Below are 21,089 nucleotides of genomic sequence, written 5' to 3' on the forward strand. Positions count from 1 at the left end.
GCCTCACTCTCGGATTACGGGGGTCAAATGTAATCGATTCGCCATCCCCCACCAAATAGAGTTAAATTAATAAAGAATAATGATATATTGTCACATTTCTACGTTCATGTTAAGTAGAAATCTACAAATCCGGAGTATCTTGTTAGTCTAAGTGGGTATGGTAGCTCTATAACCAAGATGGCTTTGGGATTGAAGCTATTCGCGACTGGTATTATGACTAGCTGGTAGGCATTGGGGCTTAGTTCAGCGGGTCACCCCATTAGAAACGACTAACCGATTAATGTAGAGAAAAGCACAAGCATTTTACTTGGCTATACTATTTCACTCATGTAGCTATCTTCCGTAGGGTTTTGTTTCATCACGTGCCTTGCAAGTAAATCGCCAGGATAAGCATTTGTCGCTCAAAGCTGGACAGAAAGTGCTTTCTTTCATGGGATGATTGATATCATGAAGCATAACTAGGAATTCAAACATCATAAGAGGCCTGGAATTTAAGTGTGAGAAGCTAAGAACAGAATATGGACCTAGAGACAGGTGGATATTCACATTAGGATCATACGACTCTGTTACATTGTGAAGATGGCATTGGGTTGCCGGATAGTTTGCTCAATACACCAGCGGAGAGTTATATTATCCACAGAGATGTGCACGTGCATAGTGGAGAGTTGAATTGACTGAGTAGTCCAAGCAGCTGGCAGCTAGAATATGCAGTTTGAACCCCCTCACAGATATGAACCCACGTAGCGAAGTCCTCCCACAAATTGTAAATCCTTCACTCAAACTATCCTTATTGGAGATCGTGTTTTCGGAAGCGTGGATGGTAGCGATGCACGGAGCGGTGGAGCGACATCGTATTAGCGACTGAAGGAGTTGGCGTCGGAACATGTAGGAGAGATGCATGGCAAGACAATTCTCAAGACGACCATCGAGAATATGGTGCTGCATGAAGAGACACGACTGGAGGTAATTACCTGCGTAGGTAGCGATTGGTACGAAGCTGCGACGATCGAAGGGGAGTTTTCTGAGGTGCACATGGAAGAGGATGCGCTGGCCACGTACCAAGGAAATTGAGAGATGGTACGGCGAAAAGGAGGAGTCTACTGATGTATAGGTTGAAACACAGAAGGAGTTATCGCCGTAGCGACGGGAACGTACGTTATGGGATAATCTAGCGTGTGGCTATTAAACGGGAAGGAATTATCGTCGCGGCGACGGGGAGGACATGAAGGGTCACTCTGAGGTGCGACAGGTTGAGACGTTTGATTGGAGGATTGGTTAAAAAGCCTCTGAGCTGAGCCCTTTTTTGTCTTTTTGATAACAACCAAACACAGCTTGCAATGGTAATTTAAGGTACTTTTCTACTATCAATCTTGTAGACGGGGTGGAAAGGTACTCGGGGCGAGGTACCCGGAGGAGGGAGTTGCTCGGGTAGGTCTCGGGGGTGGGGAGGTGCCGGGGGTGAGAACGGGGGAGGATCATGCCCTAGAGTGTTTGGGGTGGAAGGGGGGATAGAGAGCCTGGATGTATACTTTGATCAAATCCGAACAGAGCATTAACATGGGATAAAAAGACATTACTATATTGGTAGGCAAAGGATGTGAGGAAACTTTTGCAAACTACCTCTGTGTGTTGAGCCACTTTATACATTCAGACACTGCATGTAGGGTTGAGTCACTGCTTCCAAAGTTATGCGTTGAGACACCGTTTATAGGTGGAATGCCTATCGGGTTAGTGCATTAAAGAAAGAGAGGCTTCGTTAGAGGCCCTGGAGGATGATTGCTAGTTGGCTCATGATACGGGCATGTCCTAATATTGCATTGGGTATGGATCGTCTACGGAGAATAACGAAAAATCCTCGAAAGACATTGATGGTCCCTTACAACTGCTTTGATATTTGGAAGGAGTACCTGGTTATGGAATTCCATTGTGGAACATTGGAACAACAACCACGAACTGGTCGGAAAATATCCCATCGGATATGTGGACTCTCCATACATCGACTGTGAAAATAGCAGGTCCTGGATCCTTTATTTTTATTATTACGGAGAAGCGCAAAGTTCATGGACTTGGGGAAACAAGATATCGTTGCCGACGGCAGTACAATTGCTGGATACATTGCTCTCGATTGCGCAGTTCGGGAAGCCCTCTAGCCGAAAACGAAAAAGGAAAATCATTCGGGAGTTGGACTTATGTGACGTATCAATTCCAATTGCAATTTCCCCTGCGGTTGCAATTTTGGAGAAAGGCGTTTTGGACAAAGGTACAGGGTGGCTTGGCGTCCAATATATCAATTGGTCGAATTTGCTGTGCAAGAGCAATTGATTAGAATACAACTTATCAATACAAGGAAAGTCCGGCAGATGCTCTGACAAACGCACTTCCGAGGGTGGATTGAGATATTGAGAGACTTAATTGTTTACAAAAGAACGCGAGGATTTGGCAAAGGCAAAACCAATTTGGGGAGAAAAGAACTTTTCAATATTGATTTTGAAGATGATTTTATTATGTAAACCAGAATGTTTCTGGGTACTCCGTACTCCGTATGTTGTTGACCTTTATGATATTTTTGACACGTCAGATACTCCGAGGGATAGGGGCGGGAGGCGGTGTTGTGATATCCCTGTTGTTTGCTATGTTGTTTGTGGTTCAGACTACAATCTTTGCTAGTGTTGCAGGGGTATGGATAAATGACCTGTCCCTGCATACATAGATTCTACAATACAGAGCTCTCTCTCTCCTAACTTTCTCTGTGTCCTCGATAATAATGATGACGTTGATGAGATGTAAAGGAAGGTTAATGGAGTTTCCGAGGGAATTGCCAAGAGAGGTCTACGGAGATAAGTAAGTGGGATTGGAAAATGTGAGATTAACATGGGAAGCTAAAGAAGCTAAAAGCTAGGCTAAGGATTTGACACAAAACAGGATTGATACAGGTATTATTAGACAATATGTAAGTACCAGCTGAAGTGGCTGATATGAAGATGAGTGTTTGATCAGTTGCACATAGAACCGGCGAGACCAGCATGAAAAGAAGAGAAAGCTCCCGCTAAGTGAAAATATCTGATAACATGGATTAGTCAAATGTTCATAGTATTATCAAATGATGGAACATACTGTGAGTAAAGATGTGTTGAAAATGGATGTGTTTCAAGGCGAGGAGAGAAAGGCTAAGGTTGCAATAACCGACAGCCCCGCACTCAGTACGCGTTCGGAAGACCACTCTTAATCGGGGTTGATTCGGCCGTTCGTGTTTGGGAGGGCCAGTCCAGCTCGTACGAGAGAGATGAGCTTGGAGGTTGTTGGGAAGGTCGGAATAAGGGGTACGGGGATACATAGGACGTCTTGGCATGATCAGGGTTGGGAACATTTGCGGAAATTGTCCGGCTCGTTGGGAACGACCGAATCGGCTAAGAGAGATTGTCATTCGAGAAGGCCTCACTAAGATGCGGCGGGGGTCGTACTTTCAATACCACGATTTTGCTTGGGCGTTTTGCTTTAGCGGCCCTTTCATCCAATCGGTTGACCCAAAGTTTTAGTGTGAGCCAGCTGTGGAAGACACCAAACCTTTCAACATAAGCCTTCTCAATCTCGCCTGGAAGTTTTCCTGCGTCTACTTGGCTCTTGAACCAGGCTGGAGCATGCTCCTTCTCGTATTCTGTGAAGTTGTTCCGTGTTCGCTTTTGTACTTTGGGTTGCTTTCCCGCAGAGGAAGATTTTGGTTGCTGTTGATGAGGTGTATCAACATTTTCTTTCCACATTGGCAGTTCTTCGCTGAAGTCGATGGTCTCAATATCTCTTGGCGACGAGGTAGTCTCGATCCTTTGCTTTTTCGCAGGCGGCTGGATGGATTCCTCGTTGCCGTGAAGCTGGTGCTTCGCTGGCACGTCTCCTTGGAATTGATTAGACTTCTGTGTATCCTGCTGGTGTTGTGTGGCCTCGGGCCTTCTGGTGCTTAGAAGTCCAGACACGGACACTTCCGATTCATTGTCATATGCTTGCTGGTTGCTTTGGGTGATGAGATTTGGATGCTCTTCGTTGGCCGTCTCATTGTCGTAGTCTTCGGTATCATAACACACTTGCTGCGTGACCCCACCGGGGCGGGCGAAAGGGATGTCGGAACCACTTGAGACACCCGAGCTTTCGGAAAAACTGCGCGCACGTGTATCATGCGTCTCAACAGATACTGTGGGACGACGTGACTCTTCCGGGGTGGGATACTGTGATCCGGGTGTTTGCGGCGTACGAGACCTTTTCAATGGATCTCGAAGACCTTGGAGCTTACTACGGCGTTTCTTCAGTGACAGCTGAAGTCGCTTGAGTTTCTCCACATCTGTCTTTTATTAGCATGTCTTTTATGACCTTTGGATGTAAGGAAGTACGCACATTTGATATTTTTGTCGAGTTCCTCCAAGACATCTGCCTCTATTGCCAAAGTGATCTCCGACTCTCTTTCAGCGTCGGCAGGACTTGGCCATAGGTAGGAGTTTGCTGGGAGAAAACATCTATTAAGCAAGATACTTTTGTGTAGGGACTCATCAATCTGAACAAGGTTTCCTTGATCATAACAGTGGTAGGAGCCATTACTTTGCTTTTCGAAACTGCCATGCCGGAAAATGTTGACCCAACTAATTGAGGGGCTATTCTCGGAGTCAGATGAACACGGAGGAATACCCAGAGTTTCCCTTAGCCGTGATTCGATGGTGTAACTTTCAAGTGGCTCTTCTGAGAAGTATTGGGTGAAAGTTTCATCGTGGTCGAGGACGGCTTGATAGGACTGCATTAACTCGAGGCCATCCTGTGGCAGGGACTCGAATTTTGGTAGCTGGGAGAGGGCACCCTCTCGATAAGTCCCCCATTTGATGGGATGGTTGACCACATCCATTTTCAGACAGCGTGCTGTAGATAACGTTAGTCCCTATTATGATAGCGTTAGAGTCGGCGTAATCTCACCTAAGGCACAGTAAAAACGTCACTTGTTCAGACCGTTGTGTATAAACACGTGAACTGGAATGTAGGGAGTTGGAGTCTCGAAAGACGACAAGAGCGACGAGCAAACACTTGGAATTATTTCTAGACCTTTTTAGACCCCCTGTCGCAGAATGTGCTCAGCGCTTCCGTGAAGGTAGTCGTCACTGGGGTAAAATACCAGTAATGGAACCACGTAATTTTCAACCGTTCACACACTACCTACCATATTTGAAGCTAGTTTAAGTCACACCAAGTAAATTTATATGAGCCCAATACAGCTTGCAAAATGACTTGTAATAGCCTACATAGATATTATAATAGTCTCCTGAATTGAGGGAAAAATCTGCAACACTATTTTTCGGTTGCGGACGCTATTAATTAACCTATTATTGTAGAGACCAACAAGCGAGGCCCACTTTTATTATTTAGGGAACTAGGCGCCTAAAGTCCTTCCTTTATAGTTGTAGTGTCTCAATCACACTCTATCCTGGTAATTAGTGGCCATTCGACCTCTAAAGAAATCGTTATATGTGTCAAACGGTCATGTGCGACAGCTTTTGTTTTCGCCGTATTGCATACTAAGACTAAATTTACTCGCCGAAATGCTCCCCAGTACTTTCACCACTATTAACCTTAGTGTCGTAATATTGGACTATTCGATTGGTTAATATGGAAAGAAAGGGAGATCAAGGAAAATTTGTGCAATAAGAAAGGCTCAACAATATTCCTCTGTACCCTACGTACTCTGTACTAATTTCTTAAATACCATATGGTAGTTACTATGTAGTTAGGTACAAGTATCGTTAAGAAAATCACTAATCTTCAAAGTTGGTTTTTAACCCCATCTCTTTTTTTATGTACGAATATGGAGTAAAACTTTCCACATTTGTACGTTGATCACCAGATTTCTATTCATGGATATTTCCCCCTATTATTCTTTGATATTCTCTTTTATTTTTTACGTAGTCAATACTCTTTTTTTGCTCTAGTACTCCGTACTATTCGAATACTTCCTAATTAAATACAGGTTCTTTTTGCAATATGTTATATGTACTGCTGGCCCAAGTCCACGGGTCTGTACCTGGATGACATGCTGAGTACGTAACTTGCACTGCGCAACTTTATAAGGGGGTTTCCCCATGCTGGTATTATATAATTTTCATCTCTTAAGATTGCGAAATTGAAAACAGCAGTAAAAACAGATAGCATTGGGTAAATACATAGGTCACTTTTTCTCTTGGGTAACACGGGGTAATGCTGGCCAATGCTAGGCGAAAATTTGCCATAATATATTAACGGTCAGCTTAGGGCTTTCATGTTCAAACTTCACAAAATTCATTGTCTAGGTACATAGCGACCTAGCGTAAACTAAATTTAAAACCACACAACAAACAACCCTTCCTCTATCTCCATAATCACATATAAGCGCCCTTATAAACCTTCGATGTTTTATAAATGCGGCCAGAAGAGTGGGGCACTAGCCAAACCATCACGTGATCATTAAAATCAATCGAGGCAAAAAGCCTCAAACAAACCTTTTTAATTACGCCAAACAGACATCAGGCGACGCTTGCAAAATTCAAGATGTGGATTAACTGCGGAAAACTATCTGATTTCACACAGGCGCGATATGTGGTCCGTCTGAACACAGGCAAGAAAGTGGTATTATTCCGTCTACCGACGATCGACAAATCAAGCTTGAAATCAAACGAGACCAATGATGGCTGGTCCTATTACGCTATGGAGGCTGAATGCCCACATGCCGGCGGTCCAATGGCCGATTCCTCGGTTGACATTGAGGACTCGGCGTATGTCGTGTCCTGTCCGTGGCACGCATATGATTTCAATGTAGAGACTGGCGAATCGAGCGTCGGTATTAAGGCCTGCACATTCCCTGTGGATGTGCATGGGGAGTTTGTCGCGCTGGATTTCCCCGTTGAGGATGGGGAAAGCGTGGGACTTGCTAGTGTCGAGCCTGTTAGTGAGAGAGTCAAGCTTAAGCATCCGCGACCAGCGGAGAAGGTTGCTACTACTCCTGCTACTGCTTTTGTTTCTCCGAGTCCAAAGGACCCCGGGATGGCGACTTATCTCGACGACGACGCGACACTGTGTGATTGGGCTGCCCACATTCTCAATACCGCTAATCCAGAACACAAGATCGAGCTGGCTACGCATCTTTTCTCCATTTTCACTGCTAGAGAGGCTTCCGATTCACCCATGCCGCTTGGAAAGGGCACGGTTTCTCCGCCTGACCAGCCACCACGCGAGAAAATGGAAACCGTTAACCCGGGCCAGATGCCGAAGGCAGGACGAGGCGGGACCTTGAAGAGCCGTATTGCTATGCTCCATGCGCTGGCCAATATCGAATTATGGGCTATCGATCTGGCGATTGATATCTGCATCCGCTTTGCGACTTTCCAAACAGAAGGGACAGCTCAGGAACTTCCACGCGCATTCTTCTACGACTGGTTGAAGGTCGCGAACGACGAGGCTAAACACTTCTCCCTCCTCCGCACCAGACTAGAGGAGATGGGAGCTGCCTTTGGTTCACTCCCAGTACACCACAGTTTGTGGATATCCGCAACTGAAACTGCGTACGATCTGCGGGCCAGAATCAGTATTATCGCCCTTGTGCACGAAGCACGAGGTCTGGATGTCAACCCTATGACGATTGAGAAGTTCCGCAAAGCTGGTGACGGCGAGAGCGTCGATGTCTTGGAGGTTATTCACAACGACGAAATTACACATGTCACTACTGGTCACCGGTGGTTGACGTGGATCTGTGCACAGGAGGGAACTGATCCGGTTCAGGTGTTCCGGTCGAATGTGCAGAAGCATTTCAAGGGTCCGATCCGGGGGCCATTTAACGAAGAAGCACGCTTGCAGGCTGGAATGGACAAGCGCTATTATGAGAACCCGAGTGCTCCCAGTGAGGGAATTGCGGCTTCATGACCGGGCGCGATAAAAAAGGAAAACGCTTTACGTTAGAACATGATGTTACGCGGTTGATCCAATCTTTTCTCCTGCTAGTGTGTTTTTTTTTATATCCCCATCTTTGAACTAGCAGAATGTATATAGCATGAAAGCAAGCATTTCATATTCATTATTCGCTGAAATCGCTATTAGTAAATATTAGGTCCTCTCGACCGTCATTAAGTGCCATTAAAATGAAAATCATCCCAAGCGACCGTGGAATATCTAGACGTATTCGACCTTCAACTGGACCTTGGAGCAGGAGGAAGGGATAACGGCTTCGTAGTATCGGTTCAAGTAGAATAGCTGGGGCGCATTGTGGAACCAATCACAGACTGGTTTAGAGATGTTAATACCAGTCTCAAAAATGAGGGCGAAAGAACAAAGACGCGGGGTTTCTTACCGAGCCAACCACCGAAGCCGTTCTGTTCCGACCATTGGAAGTTGTCGCCTTTGATGGAGTATCCTGCGCTACCGCCACTGCCGGCGTTGATAACAATAGGCTCCCAAGCTAATATTGAAAATATCAGGTTAGTCTACACTGAAATGTGACAGATATATTTTCCAAGGTAGGTGGCAATACTCACAGGCATAGTTGGTGTCTCCGGTGGCGATCATTCCCCAAGGGAATTCGGTCTTCAAATCGAAGAGTGCGTTTGTCCCGTTAAGATAGACAGAACTGGCTATACTAGCATCCTTGCTGAGAACTGCATCGTTGAGACCTGCGCCCGTGTGGTAGGCGTAGACATATAGGTTGTTGTGATTGTTATTGGTGGCGCCGGTAGACTTCAGGTGGAAGTGCTTGGACTCCTTCGCGGAAGCGACGGGAGCTGCGATGACGGAGGTAGCCAGCAAGAAAAGGGATGTAAGGAACTTCATCTTAGGGTTTGATATAGTTTTTTTTGTGAAGTGAGAGAAGGTTTGAAGATTTAAATGTTGGGGGGCTGGAGGTTGGAGGTCGAAGGCAGGGATTCTTAAGTTCCAAGGTTGGAAGTGAAAAAAAATCACAGGGACCAAAGTAATATTTATATGCACAGATTGTTTTTGAGGGGATTTCTAGCTGTGGAGATGAACATCCTCTCAACATATCTTTCATTAAAAAGATTTTCTGATTACTTGCCACTTAAGGAATTTAATATCTCCATTCCTGCATTCGACCCTCCAGTCGGAGGTTTATATTCTAAATACCCGGAAAACACGTTCACCAAGACATGGCTAACCCCATTAATAAAGTGATATTGTCCTGATCGCTGAAGGTCATGATGTCAAGAGAGCAATAAAAACTGGGTCTGAACCAGTGATGTGCCGGGGTGGCGAAAATCTTACTGCATCTAGACTTAGTGCCACTGGGGTTGCGACGGGCTACGAAGAACTAGAGAATTGGCAGCGGGGATGTGAGACATTTTTCTATTTATCCTTTTGGGCATCTATGAGAATCAAATTCACTATTTTCAATTGTCAACTGTAACATCGCTTCTCGAGGCTGAGACATAATATATCTCTTCGCCGGAGCGCATTTGCCAAAACCTGTTAATGAGAATTGATCTAAGCAAAAGACAGGCCCACGGGCTATTTACAACGTATCATATGATCATAAAAGAACGTTGGCTGAGACAAAGAGGGGGATTTACTGTAAGCTTCTGATAGATTCGAATTGATTGGAGTTCGCAACGTTCTCTCTAGTTCGCATGTTGCCTCCAAAGACGCCTTACGGTGAAAAGGTACTACCTCACCGCATATCTTCATATCCCCATGTTGTATTCCGAGGTTGCTTCTGTAAATCCCGATTTTATGGCCTCAGATTGGTAATATCGATATTCAAAGTTTATAACTATAGCAAGGTTATAGTCTCATAGCTTATTGCAAGTCTGAGCCAATACGCTGAAGATAACTAGATCTCAGTAAAAAGTTCTGACTCTTAAATTATTGCTCCACCAGTCACAGTATCTTTGTTAAACTCCAATTAAAACTCTTAATATTGCTTTATTAATATTTGCTTCGCCTAAATGACAGGTAAGGCTATGATACAAATGTAGGGTCTAATATGTAGCCCATATTAAGTGCAACTCCACGCAAGATCGTGCTACGTAGCTCATTTGAGGTCGGTTATATAACTGAGCAAAAGCCTTTGTTGGAACTACTGTTAGAGCGTCATCAATATGTTCAAAGCTGCACATATGGCCCGACCTTGTAGCTGTCAGATTAATTGCATCGGATAGATCACAATTAACCCGCCGCCTCTCCATGCAGAATCATGCAGTGTAGCCTTAGCATTCTGAAACAATATTGTCCTTAGTTATGCTTATGGATCTACCCCGTACAAGATACAATAATACAGGCAACTTCCTCAGACCTTCCTCCCATACCAAAGGTTTGGTCATTTCCCTTGTACCCTAACAAACTGGGAACATATTTGAAATCATGCTGTGTCTTTAGCTTAGACATCTGAATATGTCTTTCCTAAAATGGTCAACGCTACTCGATATGTGACAATTTACCTACATTCAGACTGCAACAAGGGTATTCTCGACGTAACGTCATCAATAGCATCCTCATCTGATGGGTTCACGTTCTGCCAGCTCAGAAGTTTGGCGTTTAACGAAAGAAATCAAATCATGGCCTGTAGTGGAACATTGTGGGACATTGGACAACCCTTGAACGCGCATATGGTTGGCTAAGATAATTAGAGCCTTGCTTCCTGCACAATTTCAACAAATATTACCAGTGACGACATCGGAATACTAGTGTATGTTGGTCAGCCCTATACACCTACTTTCATACAGCATGCAAGGAGTAGACCGGGAACGGGAAGTCAGACCATACCGTTGAAATTCCCTTAAAATGCTTGAACAGATTCCTGCCCGAGAGAGAGGTTTAATAATTACACTCAAAAGTCCTAGCTAAATTATACTTCATCCCAACTTATAAACAGAATATATGCTCATTGACCTCCCTCGTTGAAAACACCTACTATATTCGTCAAGCACACAAAATCCGTACAGGGAAATATTTTAAAAAACCCTAGGTACAATACCTAAGAAAGAACCTGAGCCTTTTTCAACCACTCATGCGCCTCTCCATATATGCCCTGCGCAACCTCCTCTCTCTTCTTCCTACTATTTCCCCCCTTCTTCCGTGGACTAGCATGGGTAAACCCATGGGGACACCCCCTCGCCAAAGTCCACTTATACCTCCCCACCTCAAAGTCCTCCTCCTGCTCAACCCCAACTCTATCCAACCCAGCCAATCCATGAATCATCTGCTGCGCCTCTAACCGGAGCATATCCCACTGCGCACCAATCATATAAATCCACGGCGGCAGCTCATCCTTCCCCGCATAGACCGGGCTAAGCAGTGGGTCTCTTCGATTCTGCCCTACACTCACATACCCCCAGTCCAGCCACCAGGATGTCCTTTCCAAGTTATCCCGCGGACCATCTTTATATGGTCTTGAATCCAGCTTTTCATTAGGTGGGTGGCCGAAGTCTACGATGGGGTAGTATATCACCGCTGCTTTGATCACGCCTTTCAGACCAGGGAGTTGCGAGACAGATAGCGCTAGGTTACCGCCTGCGCTGAAGCCGCCGATGGCGATGCGCGAGTGATCAATTGGGAGGGAATCGTCTGCTAGAACACACTTGGCTACCTCCGCAACATCAAAGGTGGCTGTTGGGAAGGGGTGGAGTGGCGCCTTGCGGTAGTTGAGACTGACGACTAGCATTCCGGTAAGGTTGGCCCAGGCGCTGCAGAAGGTGTCGTCGACGCTGGCGTCGCACATCACGAAGCCGCCGCCATGGATGTTGAGGTAGAGTGGGAGTAATTGGCGCTCGGCGGGGTTGTAGGAGCGCGGATAGAAAATGCGGGCTTCTAGGTCTGGGCGGCGGACGTAGCGCTTAGTGAGGGTTGGCTGGGTGCCTGGTTGATAGGGTTTGACGAGTCGGAGGTAGACGAAGTAGAGAGTGGCGAGAGACTTGAGCAGCCAGAGTTGGAGGAAACAGTTTATGCGGTGAGGGAGGGATAATCGCTCCTTCGGGAGAGGAGGGATGGTTTTTTCCATCTCTATTTTGTGTTTGTTTGGATTTCGATCATTGTGCTGGGTGGTGGACGTGGAGGAGAGTTAATTGGGAGAGGGCTGTCATAGATGGGTGAATCTGTTGGGATACAGCGAAGGAGACTAGTACGCATTCGTCATAGCATCAGCCATACTAATTGCTCTGTTGGGCCTGTCAAGTTATTTTCTATATTGGTTTATGATTCCTGGGCCAGCCGCACCTGTCTCTTCCACCCGTTTCGATTCGGCCTGGGAAAAAGCAAGATAAAATCCTATCTTACTCCCCATCGCGTATATTTATGCATTAACCCGATTATCCATGGAAGTAATGTCGTGAAGTTTGTTTGGCCCCGAAACCCTAAAATCCGCGGATACAGTAGGTAGTGAGTCCTGCCGGGTGGGGGCCAGCAATAAACTCGGCCCCCGGCCCCCGGGGCCACTCTCGGCTGAGCCCGAACCGTCGGGCCGAAGTGGGCCTGTACTTTCTGTCCCACATCCATGGATGCTCCCAACCTTGGTAGATTGTGGACATTATCTATGGCATAGCAGACTGTATGCTGGTCTATCCTTTGGCCTCAACCCTTACTAATAAAAGGTAAATTCTTGCAAAGGCATCCAATGACAAAGTATACTAACTATTGGCTGGTAGTTTTGAAATAAAACCAACAGACTGGCTCATCAGTGTTGACTCCATTTTTCAATCCTGATCTGTTTAGACGATTCACCTGGATATTTCACATTCAAGTACACCGTGCCACTGATTATCTGCAAGACTAAAAGTTCTATTCATTCACTAGATCTATGCCAACTGTGAAAAGGCAGTCTCAAAAGCCGCCAAAAGAGGAGCGATATGAGCCTCTTCGAAGATCAGCATAGGGCGCAACCGAACTGTTTGGACACCGCAGCTCCCAATATTGATTCCCAGCTCACGCATCTTCTTCAACAGAGTGCTAGAATTAAGCGTGTCAAAAGCAATATATGTGCCCTTATTCTTGCCACGGAGATTCTGGATCCATTTGGGGTACCTGGCCGCCAAAGCATCAAGCCTGTTGTATAGAATTGTACCAACTTCGGCCTTTTGAGGAAAGAATAACGTTAGGTATAACAAGGTCTTATCGTACCCGAAGGGTGAGGCTTACCGTCTTTTCGACCAGCTTCTTGCTAAGAATCTCGTCAATGACTGCGTTGCAGATGATGATTCGGGCGGCATCTCCCATCCATCTAGTTGATATGGTCAGCCTATCTTATTGTCCATAATAATCTTATTGTTCTCAATTTGGGGTTTCTCACGTGTTGAATTGTCGTTAAGCCTTGTCAGGGCGAAGATTCTCATTGCTGAAGAAGTATCCAGCGGTCTGAGCCTTTTTAGGGAATGTCACAATATCCACAGGAGAAGGAAGATCCCAGTGCTCATGCGCCCAGAATTTACCCGTTGCTCCAAACCCAGTCTGAACCTCGTCGACAATTAGGCTGATTCCATGTGCCTTGGTAATGGCCTGAAGCTTCTGGAAGAATTCTGGTGATGCATGGTTGTCGCCACCTTCGCTTTGAATAGGTTCAACAATAATACCGACCACAGGGCAGTGCCAGGAAGACATAATGTTTTCAACCTCCTGAAGACATCGTTGCTCTTCTTCCGCATTCTCTTCAACATGGGCCTCCAGCGGATATTTGAGCTGGGGGAAAGTGGCCTGGGGCCACTTGAAAGCCGGAATGTCCACCTTGTGGACGGGCTTAGAGCGGGTGGTAGACAGACTACCAAAGCTGCGACCATGGAAGGAGTTGCGGAAGCTGAGAATAGCCAAATCGGGGGAACCGGGAGCTTGGTTTTTCATTGCTGTTTCCTCCTCATGCTCCGTCCAAAGGCTGCCGGCTCGTTGCTGGCGTCGGTAGGCCATGAAAGCGGCCTTAAAGGCGAGATCATTTGCCTCAGACCCAGACTGCGCTGGAAATACCTGTGTGCACCCCGGAGGAGCTGCTCGCATCAGACCTTCGCGCAACAGGGTAAGCCATCGGGTAGAAGGGAAATTTCCATTAGCCGGGCGGTTGACCAGGGCAGAGACAATCTCCGGTGATGTTGCCGCCTTAATCAAAGTGGGGTTGTTGTATCCGACGGGAATAGAGGCAATTTGTGCATACACATCAAGGTAGGTGTTGCCGTCAACGTCGGCGATGCTAGGAGACCGTTGGGAAATGTACCACGAGGACCAAAGTAGATTGATGACATACTAGTTTCCAATGCTCTTGTCATAATCAATGACCATCTGCACAGTGCGGGCATCGATGACCGCATCTAACTCCTCTTTGGTTCTGTTTGTCGTGGGCCCGGGGACGGCTGTCCGCATTGAGGGCGCAGCGGGTTCAGATACAAGAGACATGTTGAAAATGAAAAGGAAATAAGAGAAGCAAACAGAAAAAGATAAAAAAAATCTGTTGCGGATATTTTCTGGAAAGCAAAATCCCCAGGGTAGTGACTTGGTGCGTTTATATGCCCGTTGATGCACATCGCCAACCGACTCGGACCGGGTAGACAAGGCTGAAGGCCGGTGGAAACAAGAGAAAAAAAAAAGAAACCCAGTTACAATACAGGGATTTACATATGTAGGCTAGAGAATCATAATGTAATGAGTGAAGCTTGCCGATCTATATTCTAAATATTGACCGCATGTAGATGGCCGGGTGATTGTACCCGGGAAATTTCTTCATGTTTATACTAGGACATATTGTACTATGTATTTTCGTTAGTAACATCTGATATTACGTGTTAATTACATTTACTTCTCTTCTTTACTGTTCATATTATCCAAAGACCAGGGTTCTGCTAGTAGTAGTTCTGTTATATTGTGTGGTGCCCTCACTGTGTGAGATCATAGGCAAAGGCTCACCACTGCTCATACAGTGTTTGTCCAATTCCATACTGATTGTCTTCGGCTTCGGCTTCTGCTATGATATCAGACATGCTGTTTGCTAGTCCAAACCTTATGAGACCTTCGTTTGCTAGTTTGCGAGTTTGTTTGCTAGGTATATTCTACAGGGGTATCAATACCCTCTTCATAGATTCTATAGGATAAATCTCTCTTCCTTTGTCGTCTCTCTCTCACTGCATGCTCAACTGCTTTATTTGCTCCTAGCATATGTCTTCATCAAAGGTAGCGAACTGCCATTAGAAACATGCGTTTCTGTAGGGATAAGAGTGGCCAAGGCGATATTGTGTGCGCAATATCCAATGCAAGTTACGCGAGAATGCATTATATGTCGGGTGTAGGAATCTAGAATCTCTTTTATAATGGGACTTGTTGATATTAGAATTGACCACAAAGTCAGAATCTTGTATCTCACGAACGATCGCTCATACTACTCGATTTAGAATATTCCACCCAAGGTGATGCTCTTGATATTCACAAACTCCTCAATTCCGTATTTGCTTCCTTCGCGGCCAAAACCGCTCTCCTTGACGCCACCAAATCTGCAAAACCAATGGTCGCGTTAGCTAGTGATTAGATCGAGAATTTAGGGGGTTGGGGAATGCTTACGGAGCGGCAACATCACTGATAGAGCCAGTGTTGGCACCCACCATGCCGACCTCGAGCGCCTCTGCTACGCGGAAAACCCTCCTGACGTTATCACTGAAGATATACGCTGCCAGGCCAACCTCGCAGCGATTAGCTAGCCGGATCACCTCTTCCTCAGTATCGAAGGGAAACAGAGCTGCCACAGGACCAAATGTTTCTTCAGAAGCAATGCGCATATCATGGGTCATGTCAGCCAAGACTGTAGGCTGAAAGAAGGTGGGACCGAGCTCAGTAATCGGGTTTCCGCCCAGAAGGACACGAGCACCTTTGGATTTAGCATCTGCGACATGATCGGCAACCTTCTGTGCAGCTGTGGGGTGGATAAGAGGCCCATGGGTTACACCCTCAGCGAATCCAGGTCCGACCTTGAAGTTCTTGATGCGCTTGACAAGTCGGTCCGCAAAGGCTTCATAGTGGGATCGGTGAACGTAGATTCTATTAGCGCAGACGCAGGTCTGTCCAGTTCCTCGGAACTTGGACGCAAGAGCGCCAGCAACTGCCGTATCGATATCTTCCACATCATCGAAGACAATAAATGGAGCATTGCCTCCAAGTTCCCAAGACACCCGCTTCATACTAGAAGATGCCTGTGCCATCAGGAGCTTACCAACACGAGTTGAGCCTGTAAACGAGACCTTCTTGATATCCGAATGTGTGGTGAGAGTATACCCGACCTCAGCGGTATTCTCTAGCGCAGTCACGACGTTTACCACACCATTAGGAAGGCCTGCTCGAACGGCTAGTTCCACAAGGGCATTAGCAGTAAATGGAGTCTCCCCGGGGCTTTTTGCGACAACTGTACAGCCTGCCGCCAATGCCGGGCCGATCTTACGAGTGATCATAGCTGCAGGGAAATTCCATGGAGTGATAAATCCGCACACACCCACCGGCTCCTTAATTGTTAATACTCGGTTACCCGAAACGGATACAGGAATTGTATCGCCGTACAACCGGGGAGCTTCCTCGCTGAACCATTCAATAAAAGAGGCAGCGTACTTGACCTCGCCTTGGGCCTCAGCAAACGGTTTCCCATTTTCCCAAGTTATCAAAGTCGCCAAGTCGTCCAGGTTTTGCAAAATGAGGTCATACCAACGTCTCAGCAGTCGGGATCTTTCGCGTACTACAATCTTGCGAAATAAAGGGAATGCATCCGAAGCAGCCTTGATGGCTTTCTCGGTGTCTTTTGCGTTGAATTCAGGGCATGTTCCGATGACTTTGCTTGTGGCCGGATCTAATCATACACTTTCAGTACCTTAACCACATCAGCTGTTTGCGTTTTCACTTACCAGTAACCTCAAAGGTCTTGCCCGATTGGGCCTCAACCCATTCACCGTTGATGTGGCATTTTCCAATGAACAGAGACTTGTCTTTCAACTGAACCAATAGGTCAACATTGGAATCTCAATTCAGAGTAATAGAGAAACAAGTCCTTGACTTACTTGTGGCACAGTATGAGTCATGGTGATCGTCCGTATGGTTGATTGGCGAAGTGAAAGCCGCGGAAGGTGAAGACCGGCGAGACGCATGCAGCATCTACGTAGGAGGAAGGTGCTAGATGCCTTGTATCGAACGAGGAAAATGTATATCCTAATTGTATTTATAATCTACATTAGAGATCTATTTTATCCCGTTGCTACCTGCCAGGTTCTTTGGTAATGCCGGTGGACTCGGGCCGGGCTCATATACAAGTCCGTGACAGCCATATACTCGGCTGGTATTCCGTTACAATTTTGGTAAATATTAGGATACAGTGGAACACTAGGTGAAAATTTTAATGAAGTACAAGCCCGCGTTTGGTTCCTGTTTTCATAGTTGGATGCTGGACTCGGGTACATGTACCCGGCCATTCTGAGTGGCGATGGCGATCATTCTCGGTAACTGTCAAACATTCGCACTGATTCTGACATCTCGAAAATTTTAGGATAGTATGGTACGTTTCTATTTCAATTCCAAGGTTTAAAATCGATAGTTCCTGTGCAAGAGTTTACAATGAGGTTTCAAACCCCATAAGAACATCACCAGATTGCGGATAACTATTTGAGATAAATTATGAGGTAAAACTAGAGTAGTACAAGTAATCCATTTATTGGGTGAGGAATCTGACTAGGCGACAAACTATCCATGGAGACTATGATATTGGAGCCCATGGATGAGGCACTGAGGCCGCAAACTTGGGATGAACCGTCAATGCACCTTTCTATTTTAGGTAATAAACCACGGCTACACAATGCAAGGATATGAAGAAAGGATTTCTTGAGGATGCAGCAAAAGAGAGATGATGAAGGAAGAAAGATCTGCAACGTGGGAGTCTATGAAGAGACAGGGTATTGATACCCCTGTACATATAGCAAACAATCGAATAAAGAAAGGTCTCAGAATCTGGACTAACAAACAGTATATAACAAACAGTATGGTTAATCTCACAACAGGTTGTGACTTTGGAAATCTAAGCAACGAGAGACATCACTTCGTACATCAATATCTACTGTCCGGCCTCGTATGCCTTCGCCATGTCGCCCATAGTATCAAACCGCCAATCGTAAATATTATCTGGCAGATTTCCCATGGTGGCACCAGGTCGTACAATCCAGGCAGACTTGATTCCAATCTTGCTGGCAGGATGATGGTCGTGGAACTGACTCTGGGCCGTTTGCAGGACCTGCGAGGGTTCAATGTCGAATGTCGATTTGACGGTTTTGAGCATGTATTCGAAATTGCGAATATCGGGCTTATAAGAGCCCACATCTTGTGCAGTGATGATCAAATCGAAGGGGAAGCCCTCTAGGCTGCCTGCATTGGTTTTCGCGAACGAAGCACGATCAACATTCGATAAAACCACCAACTTGAAATGCTTGGAAAGAAGCTTGAGAGCATCAACAGTGTCTGGAAACGCGGGCCAACTGCCAACTGACTCTCCAAATCGGTTGCTTTCCTCCTGAGAGGGAATATCCAGACCCAGACGCTTGGCGAACTTGGGGTAGATAGTGGCCAACAACTGATAGTATGGCATATCGGGAGTCTTGCTTTGTTGCTCTCGCTCTAGCTCGTGGTAGACAGTGAGGAGATGCTCGCGTGAGAATTCGGCTTTAGTCTTGTCCAAAGTGGGCTGGAATGCGGCGAGAATGCCTCCCTCCCAATCGACCAGGGTGCCGTAGACATCGAAGGAAAGCACACGGTAGTCAGAAAGTTGAGTCATTCTGAAGATGTGATTTTAATTGTAATAAAATCAATGACAAGATGAATGGACAGGTTGAAGCTCGCAGAAAGATGGGTGTTGCCTTTTATTTGGGCCATTCCGGGTACTGAGACCCGAGAAACTGACGAAATAGCGATGGTGAAGCCCTTGTCGCGATAAACCACGATGACTTCTAGTGTTCTAGAAAATTCAAAGATAATTTTACCAAATTATTGCCTATCTATCTCTTGACATTATTACGCTACACATAGAATACCTTTCATGTCTTTCATACTACTACACGAACATGTAGGTTCAACACTCTTCACCTATTGTTCTCTTATGTATACTGATCTAATCCAACGAGTCGAGATATCTTCATATTAAATGCTATTTTTAATTCATTCTTTCTTTCACAAATATAGCACGTTGTATCAGGTGAAGTTGGCAAGAACCTACCAAACTAGAGTCTGGATACGTGAGAAATGTTTATTCGCATCAATAATTAGGTTTCAAGTACAAAATACATTCACATCCATTCGATAATTCTAAGCAGACACTGCTAATCTTTCTATCTCACCCTTGAGAGCCCTTTTGATCCCTTCAACCATGTCGGCTTCTACAGCCCCTTGTTGCCAGGTGAAGCCTAACGCCAATTTTCCATCCCGCCCTGTCACAGCACTGACCTTCATCGCGCCACTGCAAGCACTAGAGCTCTGACTGAACAACATACCCTCGCATTGGAACTTCGATGCTTCTCGCGAAGAGAAACTCGACCCAATGTTGGATAATTCAAAGGCGCTCATTCTTTTCCGACCAAGCTTTTGTAGCATCCACTGATGCTGGTTTGGAATGAATGCCAAGTATCCAACGGACATGTCGCTTCCTTTCTGTGCCATAGCATTTTCAATATCCACCTTGGTACGGCGAGCCTCACCCCAATCAAAAGATGATTTTCTGTGGTACGTTGTGGATGTGGATCCAACATAGCAACCCAAAGTGCTCGCAGTGACTGGCTCTGGGAGAAACTGTCGTAGTGATACTGCACAGTCACCCTGTAGTGTATTATACGTTGACGGAAGAACAGAAAAGATGCAGGTCGCGATGAGTGCTTGAAGCGCGGCCGTGACAGAGGTTCGCTCTTTCTTGCTCCGTGCAATGAGGCCTTTTGTCTCAACTTCAGATAGCCATAAAGAAGCAAAACGAGTCTTCACAGGTCTGAACTGGACAGCACCCGTCCAGCTATCGGGAGATGGCTCGGTATAGCTTTCTTGGGATTGCAAGAATTTCTGGGAAACGGGGAGTCCGTACAAGTCCTCTAGCGAAGGGATAAGGTCAAGAGAAGGACTATAAACTGTATCGCTTGGCACAGGACCGGAGTATTGAGCCATGTAGCCTTCCAGTTCGTCGTGTAATGATAGAGCGCTCTTGGTATCCATAAGTGAATGGTGAAACATGAACACAAGGCCAAAGCTTTCAGGGCAATTGCTGCTCTCTAGGACGCAGAATCTCCAGAATGGAAGGGTCGTGTTTGGCTTGACCTCAAAGGGGTGATTGTGTTCCTCCTCAAGGACCTTGTCGAGTGTTTCGCTCCAATCCGAGCTCGGGGAAGTCACATCGTGCTTTATAAAAGTCACAACCTCATTTAGTATAATCTTAGGAAGACGGACAAAATACGGATTTGGTGTATCAGTAGCAACTGGAATGGCCGAAAGAATAGGGTGCTTCGAGATGAGCGTCGAGAGAGCGTGCAAGAGGGCCGGTTTCACGGGGACTCCGTCTGGTCGCTTATAGAGAGCTGTCAGACCCACGTTGAGATAAATCGCCAAGGAGCTCCGCGTTGTTGAATATTTTTCGGCATGTCCTACTGACTATCAGCAGTTGTAGATTTAAGGAAGTAGGTATCCTTACCCAGCGGCCGCAGTGGCGTAAAGCCACCTTCGTGGAATCCTCCCTCCATAGAGACGTACAAAGAAAAGAACTAGGTATGAAGCTGTATTGAGTATGCTGCGATAGTCCTCAAGCAAGAGTCATGCTATTATATTGCAATGTTGGGGTATTCGGACCTTTTCAGACTCCCGACCCGGGTACACGTACCCGCGTTGACCCCAGAGGACACCTCATTTGTGCTTGCGACTCAAATGCAAGGCAGATCAGACGATAAATAGAGATATAATCGTGCCGACACTTGGCACGATTATTGATCTTGACATAAATCAGGGCAAAATCTGGCTTGTATATTCCAACTTTTACCAGTAGCCTCTCAAATATATAGAAAGCAAGCACACAGATATAATTGAAGCCTCCTTCTTGCCTATTTCACTGATGAGAACCCGATTTCGATTTTGAA

The 21,089-nt window shown here is 46.0% G+C and overlaps 8 protein-coding genes across 8 annotated transcripts; 1 reads left to right on the top strand and 7 right to left on the bottom strand.

Annotated features, from left to right (window-relative positions):
• Positions 1–3,407: 3,407 nt before the first annotated feature.
• Positions 3,408–4,882, bottom strand: PGRI_061450 (uncharacterized protein; the record flags this gene model as incomplete). Its single annotated transcript, XM_040793859.1, has 2 exons — positions 3,408–4,330; positions 4,384–4,882. 2 exons carry the CDS (start codon positions 4,880–4,882, stop codon positions 3,408–3,410), a joined length of 1,422 nt encoding a protein of 473 aa, XP_040648714.1.
• A 1,670-nt stretch (positions 4,883–6,552) lies between these two features.
• On the top strand, positions 6,553–7,920 carry PGRI_061460 (Rieske [2Fe-2S] domain protein; the record flags this gene model as incomplete). Its single annotated transcript, XM_040793860.1, has 1 exon — positions 6,553–7,920. One exon carries the CDS (start codon positions 6,553–6,555, stop codon positions 7,918–7,920), a length of 1,368 nt encoding a protein of 455 aa, XP_040648715.1.
• A 246-nt stretch (positions 7,921–8,166) lies between these two features.
• On the bottom strand, positions 8,167–8,820 carry PGRI_061470 (uncharacterized protein; the record flags this gene model as incomplete). The annotated part of the gene is made up of 3 exons (XM_040793861.1): positions 8,167–8,276; positions 8,345–8,452; positions 8,529–8,820. 3 exons carry the CDS (start codon positions 8,818–8,820, stop codon positions 8,167–8,169), a joined length of 510 nt encoding a protein of 169 aa, XP_040648716.1.
• Positions 8,821–10,975: 2,155 nt separating this feature from the next.
• On the bottom strand, positions 10,976–11,998 carry PGRI_061480 (Alpha/beta hydrolase fold-3; the record flags this gene model as incomplete). The annotated part of the gene is made up of 1 exon (XM_040793862.1): positions 10,976–11,998. The coding sequence occupies one exon, from the start codon at positions 11,996–11,998 to the stop codon at positions 10,976–10,978; it is 1,023 nt and encodes a 340-aa protein (XP_040648717.1).
• A 1,298-nt stretch (positions 11,999–13,296) lies between these two features.
• PGRI_061490 (Pyridoxal phosphate-dependent transferase, major region, subdomain 2) lies at positions 13,297–14,370 on the bottom strand (the record flags this gene model as incomplete). Its single annotated transcript, XM_040793863.1, has 2 exons — positions 13,297–14,167; positions 14,222–14,370. The coding sequence occupies 2 exons, from the start codon at positions 14,368–14,370 to the stop codon at positions 13,297–13,299; spliced, it is 1,020 nt and encodes a 339-aa protein (XP_040648718.1).
• Positions 14,371–15,355: 985 nt separating this feature from the next.
• Positions 15,356–17,024, bottom strand: PGRI_061500 (NAD-dependent succinate-semialdehyde dehydrogenase; the record flags this gene model as incomplete). Its single annotated transcript, XM_040793864.1, has 4 exons — positions 15,356–15,458; positions 15,526–16,795; positions 16,851–16,938; positions 17,004–17,024. The coding sequence occupies 4 exons, from the start codon at positions 17,022–17,024 to the stop codon at positions 15,356–15,358; spliced, it is 1,482 nt and encodes a 493-aa protein (XP_040648719.1).
• Positions 17,025–18,046: 1,022 nt separating this feature from the next.
• On the bottom strand, positions 18,047–18,760 carry PGRI_061510 (Haloacid dehalogenase/epoxide hydrolase; the record flags this gene model as incomplete). The annotated part of the gene is made up of 1 exon (XM_040793865.1): positions 18,047–18,760. One exon carries the CDS (start codon positions 18,758–18,760, stop codon positions 18,047–18,049), a length of 714 nt encoding a protein of 237 aa, XP_040648720.1.
• Positions 18,761–19,287: 527 nt separating this feature from the next.
• Positions 19,288–20,699, bottom strand: PGRI_061520 (Alcohol acetyltransferase; the record flags this gene model as incomplete). The annotated part of the gene is made up of 2 exons (XM_040793866.1): positions 19,288–20,603; positions 20,651–20,699. 2 exons carry the CDS (start codon positions 20,697–20,699, stop codon positions 19,288–19,290), a joined length of 1,365 nt encoding a protein of 454 aa, XP_040648721.1.
• Positions 20,700–21,089: the final 390 nt, after the last annotated feature.

The sequence above is a fragment of the Penicillium griseofulvum genome, assembly GCF_001561935.1.
Source record: "Penicillium griseofulvum strain PG3 chromosome Unknown contig_95, whole genome shotgun sequence".
Taxonomy (NCBI): domain Eukaryota; kingdom Fungi; phylum Ascomycota; class Eurotiomycetes; order Eurotiales; family Aspergillaceae; genus Penicillium; species Penicillium griseofulvum.